Source organism: Apteryx rowi, unplaced genomic scaffold, assembly GCF_003343035.1.
Source record: "Apteryx rowi isolate R43461 unplaced genomic scaffold, aptRow1 scaffold_3, whole genome shotgun sequence".
NCBI lineage: Eukaryota > Metazoa > Chordata > Aves > Apterygiformes > Apterygidae > Apteryx > Apteryx rowi.
In genome coordinates this window covers 1,390,226-1,410,204 of record NW_020449418.1, presented here as the reverse complement: position 1 = coordinate 1,410,204, position 19,979 = coordinate 1,390,226, and the positions used below count along the sequence as shown (strand labels likewise).

The window sequence follows — 19,979 nt, the reverse complement described above, 5'->3', positions numbered from 1 at the left end:
ATAATCCTGAAGCTTGTGTTTTTTAATGTTGGCGCTAAGAAGGAGAGAAAATGAGTTATTATGTCATGGTTCATTTTTGATGATCTGACATATTTCTGAGGGCTGTGAAGTGGCAGGAAATGAAATGACTATAAACATAGAGGAGACAGAGAAACAAGGGATACTGGAACATATGCACAGACCTACTGAAGTCCATGGGCCTGCATGCCTGCTGAAAGGTAGCTTGTTAAGTGTTTGGGACAGGCATCATCTTGGGCCCATGCTTATAAATGGTCCAGCTCTGAATTAGGGCTCTTTCAGCTGGGCACTGCAGCCACATACTAACAAAAAATCTGGGTTTAAATACATTTCTGAAGTGGTGCTTCTGCCTCTCATCATGTCATATTTCCAGCGCTCGCAATAAATTAACCTTATTTTCTGTTGACCCACCTATAGCAAAAATATAATCTCTGGAATAAGCCATTCAAAAAAGGGAGCATTTAACTGCTACCTGGTATCTTTGGTGGATTCATCCATAGAAAAGCTTCTCTTCTGTAAGTTCTAGCACAAATACAGTATAACATAGGTCTCGGCATTGCCTAGGTTGTGAATGTTGAACTCTCCACTTGTTGCTCTCCAAGCAGGAATCTGCATGCTCACCTCATCTGAGACACAGTCCTTAGATATATACAACATATACAACATATGTCCTTAGATATATACAACATCATTGAAATAAACCCTGAGGGAAGCCCTACCTTCATTGTGAGAGAGAACGCATGCAGGTAAGAGTATTGATGCGGGGTGAGGGCAGGGATGAGACTCAGAGGGATGAGGAATGGAAGAGAARATGGGGAACACATCACCTGCAGAGCACAGACCTCGATTCTGCAGGGGCTCTCTTTAGGYTCAAGGACACTTAGCAGAATCTGTGCTGTATCACGCCTCCTGCCCCTGCACAGAGGGCTGCAATGCAGATGATCAATGGTCTGAATTAGGATTCTTCCCCAGCCCTTTGCATGTTTCTAGGATTGATCCCCAGTTTTGGGACTTTACTTCAAATAGTAACCTCCCCCTACCCCTTGACAAGCAAACCCCAAGACCGATCCTAATGAAGCTCCAGCTCTGGTTTCTCTGGGTCCTGGAACTGCAGGAGGCTCAAATTAATCCAGTGAAGATGTTTAGCAGGTCATCTGGAGAGCTGCATACATGTGTGGCTACTCTTCCAGGAGATATCTGCATGAAAAAACGAGCAACTTCCCTTAATATTTCTGTCTTCTGAAGCAGTGTCAGGAATCGCTACAGATTCCTCTGATGTGCAGTGTGCTTAACTCTGCTGTTACTAAGGTCTGCTGGAGTCACAGGCGTTCAGCCCATTCATAGGTGTTTTATGACCCTGTCTCCTTGAATGACATCTTCCCCTCTATTTTCCACATGCAGACCAAGGCTGGGCAGGTTTAAAGCTCCCAGTAACTAAGCAAACACCTAACTTTAAATATTAAGACACAGAAATATCTTTTCAAGTCAGGGACTGAACTTTAGCTAAACTCACAGGTATAAAGAAAGCAAGCCATTCAGACGGTGAAGCTGATATAACAGTGTGACCTAGCTGACATCCTTGACATCTCAGGTGCTTTTAAACCACAAAGTAACCCCACAAAATTATCACTCCTATGTGGTTTGTACCAATATATATTTCTAGTGACTTTGTTACAGGAAACCTTGTGCTCCCACTCATACCATTGGTCAGAATTTTACTGAAGGCACGTAATTCTGTTCGTCTGTCTTGACCTGGCCACTTGTCTCTCTCTCTCTCCCCCTCTCTTGAGAGCACTTCCTGCTCTGTAAGAAGACTTTCATATAAGTCTGCAAGATGAAAAACAAATAAATGAGGCAGCATGCATCCAGTCATTAAGAATAAAGCTCCAAACTTTATTCATTGACTTGAGTACAACAGTGATGCAGATTATAGTGGCACAGGAGTGCAGTATGTGCTGTTTGCGGTATGACAGTGAAAACACTAATTGTACAGAACTGCAACCCAGGTCAACTTTTCATTTTGCATACAAGAAGACTTACTGTATAGACAAGACATTAATTTGCTTTTACAGAGAGACTCAGAAAGAGACTGTCTCACAGACAAATGGAAAAACAAGGACACCTCCCCCAAAATGCCAGTTTCTAACACACATGGAGAGAGGAGAAAGCAAAAATAAAATACGCTATTGACAAAATCTACTGATTTAAAAGAAAATATACCTTTGAAAAATTAGTTTCAGTCTCCAAAGCTTAAAAAAAAGCCCCCAGCTGTAAGGCCCCATTATGGGAAAAGTTGTCAGCAACTCCTACCAAGTCACACTGCTGGGCCAGGACAGATCCATTAGTGACATAGAGAGCTTGTTGCTGTGGGCATACACAGCAGTCAGAGACTTTCCTGGTCCAGCCAGCCAGGAAAGAGCCTAGTCCAAAGCATGTGGATGTCAAGGACAGGCTCCACTGATTCCAGCAGTTTTGCACCTGGCCTAGGGGATGCACTTTTTGAAAGGAGGCCAGTGACAAAAGCCCAGGCAGGTGCCTGGGGGGATCTGTCAAAGTGCCTAAATGAGTTAAAAACTCAAGCCTGTAAGGGCACCACTGGAATCCTCACAGCTGCTTCTGCATCTTTATGTCTTTAAATATTTATTTGCTAACGCCTAGGAGCAAGGTTCTGTGGGCCTTAGATTCTCAAGCCCTAGGAGCACCACTTTTATTAACTATAGTGATTCTGACAAAACAGATTGTTGTGTGCCTTCAGAGTTGTCTCTTTTTACCTTGGAAGAGAAAGACCACAATGTATGTGGAAGTACTACCTCTTCACATGGACAAGCATTTTTTTGGAAGCAATTAGCAGAAATCTGTTTCCCTGTTAGAAGCCCTTTGGGCAACAAATAATTTATTTTGCATACAGGCAAACAACATTAATGGCCAATTACAATCCCACTTCCTGCACTGATGCTTACATTAAAATTAATAATACTTACTCCCTTCATGCCAAATGCAGGCATCAAATAGCTCCTGCCAGCAGAGTTGTCTAAGAACTCTGTATTTTTGCACTGAGCTAGACTTTTTGTTCCTTATTTTTACTAAGCACAAACAAGGTGTGTGGGAGAAATCAGAAGGCAAAACTCACCACAGCCACAGCAGTCCTGCAACCCACAGTGATAAGGGTGTTTCCAAACTAAAAGAAAAAGGCATATTGTTCTACCATCACAGTGTTCAGTGGCTTTGTCTAGCTCTTCATTACATAGCAATGGGGTAAAAACATACCATACATTGTTAAGACCACTCCTTGCTATGTGTCTACCTGAAGGCTAAGCTGCACATGCACACTTCAGCAGGGGTGTTGGCAGGACCAAAAAGTTTGACAGGGCACAAAGAACTAAACCATGACCTGGAGCTAACTGAATGAGGAAAGAGGCTGTGGGATCAAGCCCTAAGTGTGTCTCTGCCATGGAAAGATGAGTGACATCTCAGAACAGGTCAGTTGATTTTCTTGCTTCCTGCATGTTTTTTATTGCTGCATCATCATCATCACCACCATCATCTTTGACTGTTTTTTAGCACCTCAAGTAACTTTCAGGATGTGGACATCCTCCTCCACAAATAAACTCTGAAGGAAAGTAATGAATCCTGGAGTGGGAGAAAGACTTTACCAGCACTGTATGAGGCTAAGACCCAAATGTGCCAAGATATCCTAGCCTCTATTAAAGTCAGAAGGAGCCAAGATAAATCATTCCATGCTGGGCTCAGAGGATGTTCATATTCTTACTGTTTGGGGGATTAATTTTTCCGTCACTTGTTATAACATTTTCATACCATTATTTTCGGCACAGACACTCCTGATTTACAGGTGCTCCAAACTTGACTTCCCCAGGGTTTGAAATATGTAGCACAGGTTCAGGCTGGCAYGCTTTTTTTTTCCCTAAGTCAACTAAACTTGACCCTGGCAAACCCTGGAGAAATCAAGCCCTCCTCCAGCCCTCCTCTTTCCCATGGGACAGACTTGCCATCTTTCTACCAGAACTTAACATTTCCCCATTCATCAGTATTACCTGCCATGGCATAAATACATCAGGAGAAGCAGTGGCTTACAGAAAGGGATTTCACTTCAAAATATATCTGATTTCAGTGTAACAGATTTTTAAAAAAGAGAATCCTAGTGACCTTCCCTGAACAGTGGGAGTTCTGAACCATACGGCTGAAAAAGGATTTCCAAATTGCAATAGGGAAAGAACAGTGCACACTTCAGCACGGAGCCACACAGTCTTGAGACCATGTAGCCTCACAAGGAGAAATGAAACCTGTCTTGACAGAAGCAAAAGCATTGCTTGAGCCATAGAGCTGTCTTGCTCCATGTATGGCCATTAATAAACTTACTGCTTTCCTAGTCCGACCTTTCACAGCATGCTGCAGCTAGCTGGAGCCTACAACTCACCACAAGCTGTATTTAATGAAAGGCTACTAACCAAACTGAAAACAAGTATGTTTCTGAGACTTATGCCACTAAAAACTGTCTTAATGACACCAGCATGAAATGATAACAAGCAAACAAAAAAATCATGAAATTCCTTGAGCAAGCTTCAAAAGAACCTACTCTTCCAGTTGTAGGGAAAGTCAGCAAGTTTGGGATAGGACACTGGCAGACTTGAGATGCTACATTCAGCTTACTTAATTGATTGAGGCCACAATTGTTTCATTGGGAAATAATGGACAGTTAAGTAATTTCCAAATCTACTCTTCAAGTTGACTTAATTCTATTATCTTCAGATGGAGCCTACACTAAGTGAAGGCAAGGATATGGGGTGTGGCCAACTGTTGCCACTGTAAGGCAGAACTGTTATCCACTAGTTCACATGGGAATTTTCACACCAGTATCTGGAGAGGTGACAAAAACTAGTAGTCAAATCACTGGCTTCCTCATTAATATGAAGACTATTGCACAGGGTATTTACCCTTTCATCTAAGCAGTGCCAGGAATGGGTGCTGCAACTATTCACATATGCAGAAAAGGTCTTGTAAATAATATTGCCTATGGCCAACTTGACACTTTGACAGTGTGGGAAACTGACCCCGTCTTTTGTACACTCAATACAGAGTGCACAGAACCAGGTATCCACATACCCAACAGAYACATGCACACATACAAATGACAGCTGTCATAATTTAATGATTGCTATCTATTGAACACTTTGCACTGTTTGGAAATTCCAGGTTAACTACTCGCATGTTATCTCAACTCCAAACGAGGAGTGTGCTATGTGTGCATTTGTGTTTGAAAACCTGCATGTGTACATAATCCCATTTTGCGCATATGCATGTTTATTTTGCAGTTCCATCCTGGATGCCTGCTTTGACACTGTACCTTTGCTCTTATATTGCTCTTAAAGCAGAAAGGGAAAAAAGAAAAAAGAGCAAAAGCTATCAGTTTTCAGCACTTAGGGCAGTGACTTTCTATCAACATCACTGAGTTCAATGGGGCTTTATCAGAAGCTCAAATGCTTTGTAGGAGACAAAAGGAAATTAAGCATATACTTAAGGCACATCTTTACACACGCTTAAGTATTTACTGAATCAGAACCTTATTACAAAGCTCTAAACAAAATCTGATTCTGTGCCATATTGCAATATTCAGTTCAATTATCAGTCACATGTCTCAAGGAAATATTGAAGAGGGGAATTACAAAGAACTGCCCAAGAGGACAGAGCTGCCCAACAAACGAAATGCTACTGGATTGCTACTGGGAAAACGCTTTACTACTTAGGAAGAAAATTCTCCCTGGGGCTACATTTCTGTGTTTATTAGGTGAGATAAGCTGATGAAAGAACAGAAAATGTTGCAGTGACAATTGCCAACAGCCCACTGCAGAAAACGAACACACACCCTATGGCTGGCAGCAGGATGGGTTTCATGGACATGAGATCTCTTGGAGTGTGTCTACATGCAGATGGCTAGGATAGCTAAGAGGAATCAACTACAGGCATGAAGTTAAAGCTCAGAAAACCCTTAATATTCTCAATAGGAAGTAAAGCAGTATTAAGTCTAGTGCAGAGAGCTGTGAGCTGCCTCTGACTACACTCCTCACCAGCCAGATGTGAACCAGCACTGGCCCAAAAATCCATTTGGATCAACTGTATCTAGAGCATCTAAGCTGGCTTCTCTTCATTCCTTCCCATGTTGCAATTGTAGCTTTAAATTCTCAGTTGATGAGGCAGATACAAATTACCCACTCATTTTTCACAGACTTGTTTTTTGGGGGGTTGGGGGGAGAAAAAGGGCAGAAGAGGAGAAGAGCTCACAACCTGGCTTAGTCATTTCTGAAATGACTGGGTAATGTATTTTTATCTGCTGTGAGAAGTTCAATAGTAACCTAAAGACGAGAAGAGAAGAATGCACGCCTGCAGCTCACATCCTTCATAGAGCAGTCTTGGGATCAAGAAGGTTTATTGTGAAGGTGATCTGGGCTAAAGACCCAGAATGCCCATTATGTTGGTCAGAAGGGTCCAAGATACTGTGGCAGCACAGTATCATCTGTAGGATGAGGGCTGACAAAATTTGGAGAATTTTAATACTTTAAATGTATTAAAACTCAAATGTTCATCTCAAAATTAATCCACCACTTGCAGGTAACAAACACTGAATTTCTGAGACTCCAGCAGTCACAAAGTCTGTGACTGCAAAACACCGCTGTTCTTTCATCATATGTACTTGGTTTCAGCAGTCATTCAAAAATGCATCTCAAACTGCCAGTGCCCCTAACATTCCTATTTACTTTTCAGCGTTGCTCTAAAGCCATTTCAGATGCTTGTTCTGAAAAATGAAGTAAAGCATGTTGAATTGATCTTCGCTGAATCTCAGTAATGTCCAGAGAGCTTATTCATAATTTTGTGTGTCACAGTGTTCACTGAGGACTTTTATTAAAYGGGGACTATGATGCCAGATATGCACAGCAGCATATTCTCCAGCTCGTCCCTTGGACTCACCATTCCCTTACCTCTAGGGACATGGAGCAGGTGCTGACTGCTTGCATCAATCTCTCATATACTGAATCTTTAACCCAGATTTCATCAAAGGAACCACACTGATATGTTGCAACAGGGCTTCCTAAACCAGCAAAGAAAAGGCAGGATTTGGGCTGTCCTGTATATTCATTTTAGTTAGACTGCCATTGGAAGTGAAATGCCATTTGGTGGCGTACAGAAGTCAACACAGCGATACTGAACCTCACAACTGCGCAGGACCATTTCCCCTTCCTGACTTCCAGATTTTAACACCAGTGTCTCCCATAACAGAAAATACAAGGGTTCTGATGTCTCCTGTGCCAACAGCTCTGCATTAAAAATGAAAATTTGATATTCTTCGACACACACAGAACCTAAATGACCCTCTCCCATATCAGGAGATGTACTAATTAGTGCATTATGCATTGGCAGTTAAGCACCAAGGAAGAGAAAAAGCTGACCTTGCAGCCACAAAGCATTCATTCAATTACTTCAGTGCTCATCCTCCTCTGTATAGAACATCCCTACAAGCAGTTAAGGTATGTACAGGCAGTTCTTAAAGCTGCAGCATAGTGGAAGAAGACCAAAAGCAATAAGGAGTTCAATGCAGCTCAGAAACTATCTTGCATGATTTCTCTCTCTTCACTATGTCAGGCACAAAGGGAAATAAAGATAACCAAGGCTGGAGCTTTGAAACTTCAAGAGAGAAGAAAAAATGTTTGTGCCTCTTTTCCAAGCACAAGTGAAACTACATTGACTAAAAAGAGAGTGCTTGGCCCCATGCACTGTGCCATATTGACATCAGCAACTGCAATTTAATCAAAGAGCCTCTATTGGCAGAACATGGCACCTTGATGGTACCTTTTAACTCATAAATGTTCCTCCCCAAGAGGGATGAAATTTGGTGTCGGTTTTCAGAGAACCAGCTTCCCTGCTGATACAAAATACTGCAACTCCACTGCATTTTGAGGAGCTGTACTAGTAATTATGAGCAGGGAGTCTGTCCCAAAATCTCTGGGTGTTAACCAGGGCACACTTAGAAATGCATTTTCTTACTCTGTCACTCCCACCCCCACCCACCTATCTCCTGGACTAAAGAAAACTGAGTCTTCTCCGTCATTCCCATTACTTAAATGATCTTAAATTACTTAAATGACTGGTTAAGCTCCAGCCTTATTAATTCAAGCAGAAAGTATGGAAGAGGGAAGACTGACAACAGACACTGTAATTCACTACCTATAACTTAGCAAATATGTACAAGTATAAGCAAGGAGTCTATTTTCCAACAATTCAATTGGTATGCAGTGTGAGTGAGCAGAGAGCCCAGCTTTGCAGATTTTTATCACACAAAGAAGATGCCATTTCAAAAGAGTGCCAATTAAGAAACAGCTGTGCAAAAGGATTAATGTAACTATATGGATATGTTACAAAGGGTTTCTTCTTAACTACTAGAATATCTATCTATCTTTCTTTCCATATATATACACATACATACACATACATACACACACAGATATATATATAGATAGATAGATGGATAGATATAAATACACACAGGCACACACGCAAACACGCATACCTATATATATATATTTTATATATATATATTTCGGTTCTTGGAGTGGTTACAGTTACTTTAATCTACAAGGCATCCTAAGGGCACTTCCTGGCTCTAGCAAGTAAGTCCATCATATTATAGAGAAAAGTAAGGGGAACATCATTGAGGGAGAAGAACAGAACAGTTTCCTATCTTGTATAATATCGTGTAAAAGGTTGACACCTGTGAAAACTATCATCATTGTTTCTGAGCACAGATATTTTCTCCCTATGCTCCAGGAGGGCAAACATTCATCTTGTTCAATTGCTGTGTATAGAGGTGCCACTATGTGATTTTCCCTTTTTGGTGGAGAAGTAGTTGTTTCCCAATAGTTTGAACTGTATGATACAATATCCTATGCATCATTTTTTGTCGGTTTGTTTAAAGGGAGTTTAAAAGAGTTTTGCTTTTTTCTTCATGTCGTTGCGTCTCCAGAGAGGTAACTTGTCAAACTCCTGTATCGTCATGCCAAATATTTCTTGAAAAACTTCAGGTGCTAAGTGACGCTGGGAAAAAGGGAGAAAAGGCATGGTCAGTCAAAACCAAATAGACATAACAGGAGATAGGAGTACCTTAGGGATTTCATTTCACTGTGTAAGAGCCATTGCAGGACTTACTGATAGGAGCTTGATGAAATAATAATGCTTTGGTGACACAGGTATCCACGTTCTCATTGACCACTAATGAATCAAAAACATTTAGCTCCCATCTAGCAATGTGATTAAATCAGAGAAGTTTACAAAGGAGATCAGGACCACTATTTCAGTCTCAGGATAAGTGAGAGACAAGAAAATGATTTGCCTGGAGTCACCAAGCAAGCAGTGGGATAACAGAGAACAAAAATAGCTCTTCTTTGTCCCGTCCCAGGCTTTAGCAAGTCATCTCCTTTCACATATGGAATTTCAACCAGACACTGGGTTTCTGGAGAGCTTTTCAGAAGGGCTGCTGGTTGGACGTGCTACAGTCTAAGTTCTGAGAAGGAAAATGTCTGGTCAGCCCAACTGTCCAGCACACTGCATTACTGGGGATGAAACATTTGTTGGTGCTGTTTTGTGCACTGGTTATGTATCTTGTTCAGCTGCTTTAGAGTGTGTTGGATAGGGAAAGTCTCTGCCTGTGGCACTAACGTAACGCAAGGTTGAATTCTGCTTAATGATCATATATATCTTCTTGTCTAAAAATGTGCATAAATGGGTACTTATCTGAATTCTTGTGGCCCCTTTCATTCTTCTCCTCAAGATTAATTAACTACAAGTGATTTAAACATCCCTGGCTAAGTATTTCCGCTGGACTGATTAAATCTTTCTAATCCACAAAATTGTAAACATTTTTTATTTGTTAGCAGAGATTTAAATCCTCATGTTTTTGGATATCCGCCAGTTTAACGAACTCACAGGACTTATGGATGAGTTAGGGGAAGGTAGAATTCAGCTCCTCAAGAATAGCTGGAACTGACTCCTAGTAACTGCTTGACAACATAAGGGACTTCGAGCAGCTCTGTCCAGGAGCAGGGAGGCACATGCACTCCTTGTCAGAGACACTGAGCTCCTGGCCTGGAACTGTTCGCGGAGAAGCTGCTGCTTCCTCCTGCTCTCTGACTCCTGCTTCTCTGTCTAATGCTGAGAAATCCCAATCAAAAAAGGACCCACACTTCAATGTTTGAGCTTTCAAGTGTGCAACAACAAACAACTTCAGTAGGAAAGAGCATTTAGGAACTTGCTTCTCTTACCTCAAGCCTGGTTCTGTCTACATCTTTTAGTATTTTATTTCGCCCTCTGTTGGTCACCATGAGCATTTCATATGGAAAAATCTGTTAACAATGTATAAAAGGGGGAAAAAGAGATGTATTTACATTCTAAAGCAGAAAGAACGTGTCTTATTTTCATAACCACACAAACATTTGCTTTCTTTTTCAAAGGAAATCAGAACTTTTTTTTTTAATGTTGCATGAAAGAGAAGCCAATCTGGATAGCACAAGAACTTGTTTAATACCAATACCAAAATGCCTCATTTTGTAGAGCCACTGTGTACTTGCCCACCCCACTGATCATTACAGAGTGTATAATGCATAGGCTGGCTTTGATCAGACAGAGTTCCTCTCTAGTCAATAAACTTTCTCACCCACTGATGGGTGAATTTAGAGTTTATTAAGGTAAATATAGTTGGTACTCACGGGTCTGACTGATGGTTGCCAAAACATGGACAGCTCTAAGGAAGCAGATGCTTAGAGGGCTTTTTAAAAAGTACATGAAAGTACCACATCAAAGTACATCAGAAAAAGCAGCAACTCTGAACAAGCAAGATATTTATCASTGGGGGCCACTGCATTCAGTGGAATTAATCAGATTATTTTCCTTGCCTTTTTGGATAGTTACAGAACTTGAACAAGCCCCCACTGTGCTTGCTGGCTGTGACATACACAGATGGATTAAAGAAGTTTTTGTAGACATATTTATCTTACATGTATTCATCTGCTTCAGCATCCATTCAGCACATYTCCCAGTAACATTTCCTTTGATTTCCCTTTACATTGCAAAGAATGCCCAGAACTTATACAAAATCAGTTACTGGCTAATAAATAATTTGTGAATGCATAAAAGATTCAGTTTTCATTTACTCGTACAGGTTCTTTGTTTGAGSTAAAATGTTTACTCTCTCCTGGTCTCGAATCAGTCTAACCCAACAGAAAAAACACTGAATTCAGAAAATCAAGTGCCTAAAATCAGTTTCTGGAATCATCACTGGTAAATAAAATTCTCTGTTTAGCCTTTTTCCTCAGGCCCAGACTTCGATGAATGCCTGGAAAGACTTAGAGAGCTCACGTCCCATCTGACAGAACCTTCCTATAGCCCTTCTCATTTCATGTCTCCCTGCAGAGTAGGACAACAGCATTTTCTGTGAGGTTCTCATTTAACCCTCACTGAAGTCAACGAAAGTCTTTCCACAGACTTCAGTGGGAATTGGCTTAGCCTTTACTGGTATTTACAGTCTTGTTTTACTGATTCAGATACCTGGCCACTGGGAACAAGAGTAAGACCACCAAAACTCTTCTGGAGAGGCACCTGAGCGATCATCAAATGCTATTAATTCCATTGTCATTCTAACAGAAGAAATTCCACCTAATCAACTTTAGTGTGGTACTGGGCAATGAAGTTCATTCCATTGTCACCAGTTAACCCAATGAACTTTTCAGAAATATAACAAATAAGATTCAGGCATCAGTGAACACACCACTGAGTTTATTGTAAGTAATAATAATTTAAATAATGTGTGCTTACATACCAATTGTAAGATAGGATTCTTACTGGATTCTGACATTCTCACAATTGTACAATGGAGTCTATACTTTGAATTACATTGTTTACGTTCTGTACTGAAAATGGCTATCATATACAGCATCACAATAAACTAAAAGGTAACTTTTTATAATATTTAAACAGGCAGAGTTTCAGTCAAGGTCTGAGGTCATAAGTACATTTTATACTTAGGTATTCAGAACAAAGCATTTTTCAGTCTGGGCTGYCAGGATGCACAAATTCTGTCCTTTCTGGAATACCATTTTGTAAGCTTTGATCATGCTAAGTTTTACTAATTTTCATTTCCCAGGTTTTTCATACTGACTTTGAGTTGGCTTTTTTCACCTTAGCAGGTTTAAGTTGGTCCTGCACCATTGAAATGAACAGAACTACTGCCAAGTCATACAACATAACCTTTTAATGCATAACCTTTGAAATATCAATGGAAAAGTGACCTACTGTCTCACAAAAAATCCCATAAATTTTACCGCTAGCAATAAGACAGAATTTGTGACCCTAAATAACATTCCAAATCACCGGGTGCATCAACAGCAGTGGTGGCTCTAAGAATTTCTATTGCACTGAGAGAGGAATTATTTGGAACAAAAAACAGTATCTGAGGAGTTGGGGATGTCCCCAAGATTATATGTACATATGTACATATATGAACACTCATTAGTGTACATTGCATCGGGGTCTCAGCTTATAAAGCTATGATTATTGCCTTGTACAGTTTGCCTCGAGGTGACTCGGAAGCACAAGTAGTAATCTGGTTTGCAAAAAGAGCTGCTCACTTTACTGGCAGAAATGTTGATCCTTATAATTTTGGAAAAATCATGATTTCTCAGAAGTTTCATCAGCAGTAGAGAAAGTTACAAGATTAAAACACAGCCTTAGTTGAACCTCTCTATATATTACTGTTCATTTCTGATTCAGACATCTCTAAAGATAGCTGTGAAAGCATCTTAATTTATATCCTAACTTATATTCAGCTGACATTGCCTCTTTTTTCAACAAATCTCCTAAAAAATTTCGATATTGTTGAAAGATATCAGGCTAACAATGCTAAGAAAGATGAAGACCTGATCCAGAAAGATATATAGGTGCCTATCTGGAACAAAGATCTGAATTTTTCATTAACTGTTAAAACAAGACAGCCTCAGCAGCATGTTGTGAGCCACAATATTCCGCATTGCTTTTCAAACTTAACAGAACTGAGTCTCTCCCATTGAGTCTGGCCTGCAATTTTGGCTACCAAAAGCTTAACAGAAGGAGTAGCTATCGAGCACATTCAGCATCTTCATTTTCTCTCTGGGAAGACCTCCTTAGTACCTCACACTGTGGCTGCTCTCAGCCTGCCTGAGCACTAATACCCACAACAGGCAAAGTCCAGAGCACAGGGAGAGGTTTGGCACATAAGGAGCAGGGACTGGGGTGAGGTAAAGAAAAACAAGGGAACCAGGACTTTTCCCGTATTTCACCTGCATTTCACAGTAAAATCTTCACTGCCTTGAAGTAAAGTGAATAACATCTGCACTTGCCTTTGGCTCCAACATGTTAGGCATAGATACTCCTCTGTCCATTCTCATTCCAGGGACATGACCATCCGGGAGKGACTGCATCAGATACAGGTATACATCAGACACGTGGGTTACACACACAGAGGGTAAAGGCACTCAAGTAGCGGTGAAAACAAAGGTGAATTTACACTGAGAGTTCTTTCAGGTCTTAAGGTTTAGTCTTATCATATAGGACAATGCCACGGCTACTGCTTATCGCTTCTCTGAGGCATGCTGTGAAATCCTTCCACCCCCTCCTTTGCCACCACAGTCTTCTGCTCACTGCTACAGCTGGTTATAGCTCTCTGCAGAGCCTACCAACAGCATTTTCCAAGTGAACCAGAAGATCCCCAGAGAGTGGTAGGTCCCTTCCCACTCCAGTGACTAAGTAGAGTTCTTCTCTGGACAAATATGCAGGATCATTAATTCAGACCCCACCCAATAGCATATACAAGGCACTGTTATGCCTCTGGTTGTCCTTCCTGTCACTTACAATTGCCGGGGCCCTCTCAGCCAAGCCTCTTTTTGTCTCTACAATGGGAAATTTTGATTATGAACCCAAACAGGGATAGCTCTCTGGTTAAAAGTTGCTATTTTGACACAGGTACTGTTCCTAACAAAACAATGTTTTGACCATAATACCTGGACAACCCCCTCTCTCCTCCCACAACCTTATCATTCTCYTCCCAACCATCACAGTTTTGATATAGCAAATAGTAAATATATCCAAGTATTTAAACCCTTTCTTATATTGTCATTTCATATTGTGACTGTGTTGAGGGGCCATCTGGACTCAAAACTACTCTGGAAAAAAATCCTGGAATCAGGATTTGGGGSGAAAGGGTTGGAATTTGCAAAGACATCTCTTACTAGCTAATCTGTGATGGCAGCACTGTGGAAAGCTACTGATCAGCCATCTTTTTCTAGAGAGCAAATTCCAGGGCAAAAACAAGGAGTTCAGGGCTCCTGGTATGGAAGAAAATTTCCTCTAGAAGAGTGTTTCTATACAACGCTGGGGTTAGTACTAGAGAGGATGGAAAAAAATCCACCCTTAGCTGTCCAGAGAGAACTACTACAGGTAACTCATATTTCAACAGACAGTGGATTTTACAGAGGAAGTCACAGAACTGGGGTATGAGCCTTTGCACTGCAGCTCTGGGGAGGTACAAGGAGGAATCTGAGGCTATGCCTGTTTTTTGTTGGTAAGAGTCTACATTGTTGCTTATGCTTAAACATGCAGATAAATCAAAACTAAAGTCTTAAGAAACCCTTCCCTGTAGCAGAAATTCAGACTTCAGTAAGAAAGTAGAGGCTTTTARTTCTGTTGTCAGTTGATTGACGAAAATCCGTACTCTACCTGAAAATCTGAAAAGCAAAAGAGAAATCTCATCAGGTTTAGAGTGTGGAATAACAGGAATTGGTCACTATCAACCAGATAATCCTTGCGTCTTCCGGTCTATCATTTCAAAATCTCACCTGTTTCTCTAAGGCCAGTGAGCCTTCCTACTTTTAATCTTAGTTTGTAAATAGTGAAACTCTGCCAACACTGCAGTTCTTTGCCTTTAAAGAAGGCTTCTCATTCAAGAAAATCAAGTCACTTTGGAGATATTAAGACACACAAAGCCACCATCAGGTAAATAAATAGCAAATTAATATACTAACAAGTAGAGAGGATTCACCTCATCTAGCCTCTGCCATCAGGTAGTTGTCTAGGCTTCCTCCACAGTCTATAAATCGACAGAAGCATGAACAAAAGATGTTTGATCTTAGGGTATCTAAGATAGAAGGGATCAGTCTCACTTTTGAGGCAACTGGTCTCTCTTGTCTCTATGAGCTCAAACCATTTCAAAACATCAACTGACATAAAGTTTTATAACTTYGATAAATACTAATTGTCACTTTATTACAGATGGGGAAAATGAGGGAAGGACTGGTATCAGATCAGCTCAAAGTCACAAAGCAAATCCAAGTAGTGCTGGGATTACTATGCGTTATCCTCCGTTCTTCACCATAGCTCATTCTTTCAGACCATGCAGTGGTTGATAATTTTCAGAGAAAAAAAACACCATAACAAAACTCAAAACATATTCCTAATTAGCTACAGGTTACCTGCTTTCCATTTGCACCAGTGCTAAGGTAGTCTCTTRGCATAAACAAGGATCAGCTCTACACAGCAGATTTACCAAAATAAACCCAAACTTTTTAATATGTATTTGCAGAGTTCGAGTTAATTGTCGAGTTTACCAGATGAAGTTAAAATGTACTGAGCAAATACAAAGCAACCATATCCATRACTTTAAAAAAGAACAGCTGAAATGATCAAACATCTTAACGTGTTCTATAATAAAGTGGCATGTAAAAAAAGCTCCTCAGCCTTACCTCTAACTCCGCCACTCACATCCCCATAACTGTTGTACTGACCAAAATCTGTAGACACCGGCTGTAACAGGAAAAGGGGACATGCACATAAAGTCACAGTTCCTGACTTCACAAATGGGTTGGTATTTTGGGAGTAACAAATTATTTCAAGCTTTTCCCCCCCAATTTTCATAGGCTTTCTTGCATTTTTAATAATCTGGTTTGTGGGAAGGGAAACTAAGTTTTGTCTGACTTCAGATGATTTTATAAGCAAGTTTGATCTAACTGGAAATTCAATACACTTAGCAGGGAAATAAATACCACAGACGATTAAAGCCACCTTCCACTTCTCGAAATTGCCATCATCTTACCCTGTGAAGCCCATTTCTTCCATAGCCAGGGAGAGAAGAGGTCTTGGAAGCTGAAGCATGTGCTGTTGAATGAGGAAGAGAAAAATCTTTTATTGGAAAAAATCCTATGGAAACTCAAAACCAAGAACATTTAAGGAATCAACTAGCACAAAAACACAATTAAAAGAGCTAACCATATACATAACCAACTGAGACACACTGACTTTAAGAAACTAACATCTCAGCCCCAAATTCATCACATCCTTCCATACATTCTGTAAGTTACATGCAGCATTGTCATGTTGTGGTGGCAGGTCATCAGAAAGGGACACTTGTGATTTTGCTGTGATCAAAATCAAAGGTGGTCTCCACTGTGTCGAAAGTAATGCTTAAAGATTAGAGAACAGAGCAGAATAACTTTTTAGTCATTAGGTAGATAAAGTATTATAAATTTGTTGATTAGGTACACTGTGTGATTTCTTATGATGAGATCAAGGAAAAGAACAAGGGAAATCTAACAAGATTAGCACTGCTGGACTGGATAGATTCCCTGTTAGTGTCCCGGGCTGGTATTGCCCTCTCCTAAGTGGTCCACATGGTTTATAATATCTCACTGTACCCTCTGAACCTTACATGAGCTTCCTTCTACCCTACCCACTGCAAGTAGTATAAAGAATAATACTTTATAGCAATTATACTCCCAGCTGCTGCTGCTGCATAACCCAAGTTACCAGAGAGAGACCAACATTCACCGTTGTGACTAGCACACTCCATTCTCTCTGTATTCACATGCTTTAGCTTTCAGTACGTTTTGCTACAAAGGAGAAAGGGTTATTAGTTTTGATCCTGCAACAATGTAATTGGCAGAGGTTTGAGCACTGACTTCAGCAGGAGAGGATCAGAACAGGCAGTGGTGACTCAGTTTAAACAAATTTGAGAATGTGGCAACCTAATTTGAATTTATTGTTATCTTGCACATGGCATGACACTTCTGAGAACATGACATGAATCAATACATCTCCATGCCTCCTGCTTTCCACCGAAATAGCAGTGAAATAAGATATATGGAGACATTCAGCTTAGCATTTGCACTGACCCCAGAAATTGCACGAGCAAGATAATGTGGATATGTCAAGGGTGTGTTTTAAAATATAGATAAAAAGATGGACAGACAACTAGAGAGATTGCCAGTGTAAGGGTCAACAGCACCTCTACAGTTACTACAGCCCCCTCAGACAAGACCCTCCATATAAGAATGCAATTTTTGACCTTTTAAACATTATTTTTAGCACAGGAGGGTAGTGGATGTGGAACCTGAGGCATTCAGAAGAATGCATGTTGGCAATAAGAAGCTTTGGAAAAGGCATCAGTGATTCCACAAAAGGCATCTGTGGTACTATTGAGCGCACTGATCCAAGTCTTGYCACAGATGTTCTCTCCCAGACCATAATAGAGGCAACAGACTTATATAACAACGAACACAAGGAAATCTTAATTTGTTTGGCAACTGCTCCACTAGATGACTCCAAGGAGAGTCATCTTGTACCTTCTTGGCTAAAGCACAGCTGCTGTGCTGCAAGGACCTGTGGATGTAGAGAGTGAAATAAAACCACAAAAACCTCTGGAGTACTGAGATGGCCACAGATGTATCAAGACTTGCAACGAGGCCAAGAATCTAAGCCAGCTGTTAAGCAAAGTTGGTGCTTTTGCCTTTGCTCTGGAACATAATACACCCGGTCAAAATGCCAGCCAAGACAGAGACATTGGCTGTGTTTGGAATATGCATCCCCACTCATAAACGTGGCTGATTTTCTGTTCCTGGGAGGAGAGACTAAGCAGTGATGGGAATCACCAGTTTGAGAAAATGTGTTATTGTAATTTAATAAACTAGTCTATTAGCATATGCATGAGGTAATAGTTACTGCTATATTTGACTTCCCTCTTTATCTATATTAGAAAATCTCTCTCCCAGAAATTGCCTCAAAATCTTCAGCCTCATATTTCTTCTAACTAAAAAAAATACAAAACCAAGCATCACCCTTCTCCCCTTCCCAAAACCAGCTAATGAGTTAGGCCATGCTTTTCAGGGGAGAACAACAGGCATATACATTTCAAGGGGTCTCCTAGAACCAGTCATTGTTCATTACTAGGTCTATTGCCTATATGAATTACCTGGAGAATCATAACGACTGGCAGAAAGGGATGACCTATCACGAATCTCCTTTTCCATCTCTTCTTTCAGTATCAATTGTCCCAGACCAGAGTTGAGCTATAAACAGCAATTAAAAATATTGCAATAAAATAAAGTGATTAAGGTATTAATAGAAATTGCTTATGGAATAAAAAGGGCATTTTTTGGTTGGTGTTCAGACAAGGTTATAATAACCTTCAAAAGCTGTTCCTCCTGCAGCTGCCGGCGTCTCTGTAGTTCTTCATCTTCTTCCTCTCTTCCACTCGATCTGCGTCTCATGTCAGCTCCTGCTTCCATAAAACCACAATACAGAAAGAGCTTTTTACATCAGTTCTACCACATCAATACTAGTTCAAAGTACTGGTCAGTTTGATTTACTAAATAAAGCAAGCAGTATTTTCTTGCAGACTCAAAAGCCTTTTTCAAAACTCACCCTTAATAGAAGTCACTCAGATAGTCTGCTCTATGGCTGCCAGGCTTCTACTAATATTAACAAGAAGTTAAACTGTACATGGGTTTTCAACCAAGCAACAGTCTGGGATACAAAAGCTACCCATCAACTTAATAGAGAAAAGGAGTTTAGTTAGCTAATTATGGAAATATGGGGTTTAAGGGCACTGGTACATGTACCAATGGTTGAAAACAGGAGGTCTGATTTACATTTATACTTCTATCTAGGCTCAGAAAAGCAAATCTGAATTAACATTTCAAGTGGAAAATGAAATTACATTACTTTCCTAAATACTCATATTTGGAATGAACATGGCCTTATTTCTAGTCTAAAATGGAGTAAACTAATTTAATTGATCCTTTGGATAAAGCTAAAATGAATTAAGACCACTTTACTTTTGAACAAGTGTTCTAAATTTTAGTTTCTCACTTTTTACTGATTAATCTTTATTTTCTTGAATATTTATGAGAAATGGCCCAATTAAGACAGCAGGACATTTCAAYGAATACATAGAATATGATATTGCTGAAGGCAGTTAGACACTACATAARTTCTTTCTTCACAGGCTACACCCTGAGGCAGTTATACAACAATCCTAGAGGAGACAAACTTTTATTTGAAYGAAGACTAAATTTTGCAACTAAACTATCAGAAGGTTTGCTGAAAGGGGAAAAACAAAAAGTCACAGAGAAATTAAGCCTTTGTAGTTAAATTATGTATTATTTTGTTTAGTGTTTCAGGCTTTTGCAAAACTTTTCAGTACAATAGTAGGAATACTCCTCTTTTGATAGCTGAGTTCAGTTTAGCTCTGTACATAAAGTATCAGACTCAGACAATCAGATAACAAATTCAAAAACCTGGGGCTTGAAGGTTTGTTTTTTAGTGATTAATCTTGTACAGTGTCTTTCTATTTCCGAATGCAAAATAGCCATATCACATTTTTAACCGTACAGTTTCCAAACAGTCCGGTTTAGTTTCTCAGGTGTAACAAAATCACCTGAGAGCCAATTTACAAAGAAGTTTTACTGGAAACAATCAAAAGTTGTCATCCATTGCCTAGAGACTGAGCTGACAGCCAACACTTTTAGCAAAGGCTCCACCTCAGCCAGCTGGCATAACAACGCTGCCGTTACCACAGACCCTGCCAGGAGAGTTTTAAG

General features: G+C 40.2%; 1 protein-coding gene across 3 annotated transcripts in view; it reads right to left on the bottom strand.

The window, feature by feature from the left end:
* Positions 1–1,908: 1,908 nt before the first annotated feature.
* The window catches only part of ABLIM1 (actin binding LIM protein 1), a 139,162-nt gene continuing 121,091 nt past the window's right edge, over positions 1,909–19,979 (bottom strand). For 2 of the 3 annotated variants that reach the window (XM_026069783.1, XM_026069784.1), the window contains 8 exons: positions 18,564–18,655; positions 18,350–18,446; positions 16,199–16,260; positions 15,849–15,909; positions 14,827–14,834; positions 13,452–13,526; positions 10,344–10,424; positions 8,545–9,120 (listed from right to left, as the gene is read on the bottom strand). In XM_026069783.1, the coding sequence (XP_025925568.1) occupies positions 9,007–9,120; positions 10,344–10,424; positions 13,452–13,526; positions 14,827–14,834; positions 15,849–15,909; positions 16,199–16,260; positions 18,350–18,446; positions 18,564–18,655 (590 nt within the window). In that variant the 3' untranslated portion in view covers positions 8,545–9,006. Of the gene's footprint in view, positions 9,121–10,343; positions 10,425–13,451; positions 13,527–14,826; positions 14,835–15,848; positions 15,910–16,198; positions 16,261–18,349; positions 18,447–18,563; positions 18,656–19,979 lie in introns of all 3 variants that reach the window. The other variant, XM_026069785.1, reaches the window with a different exon arrangement.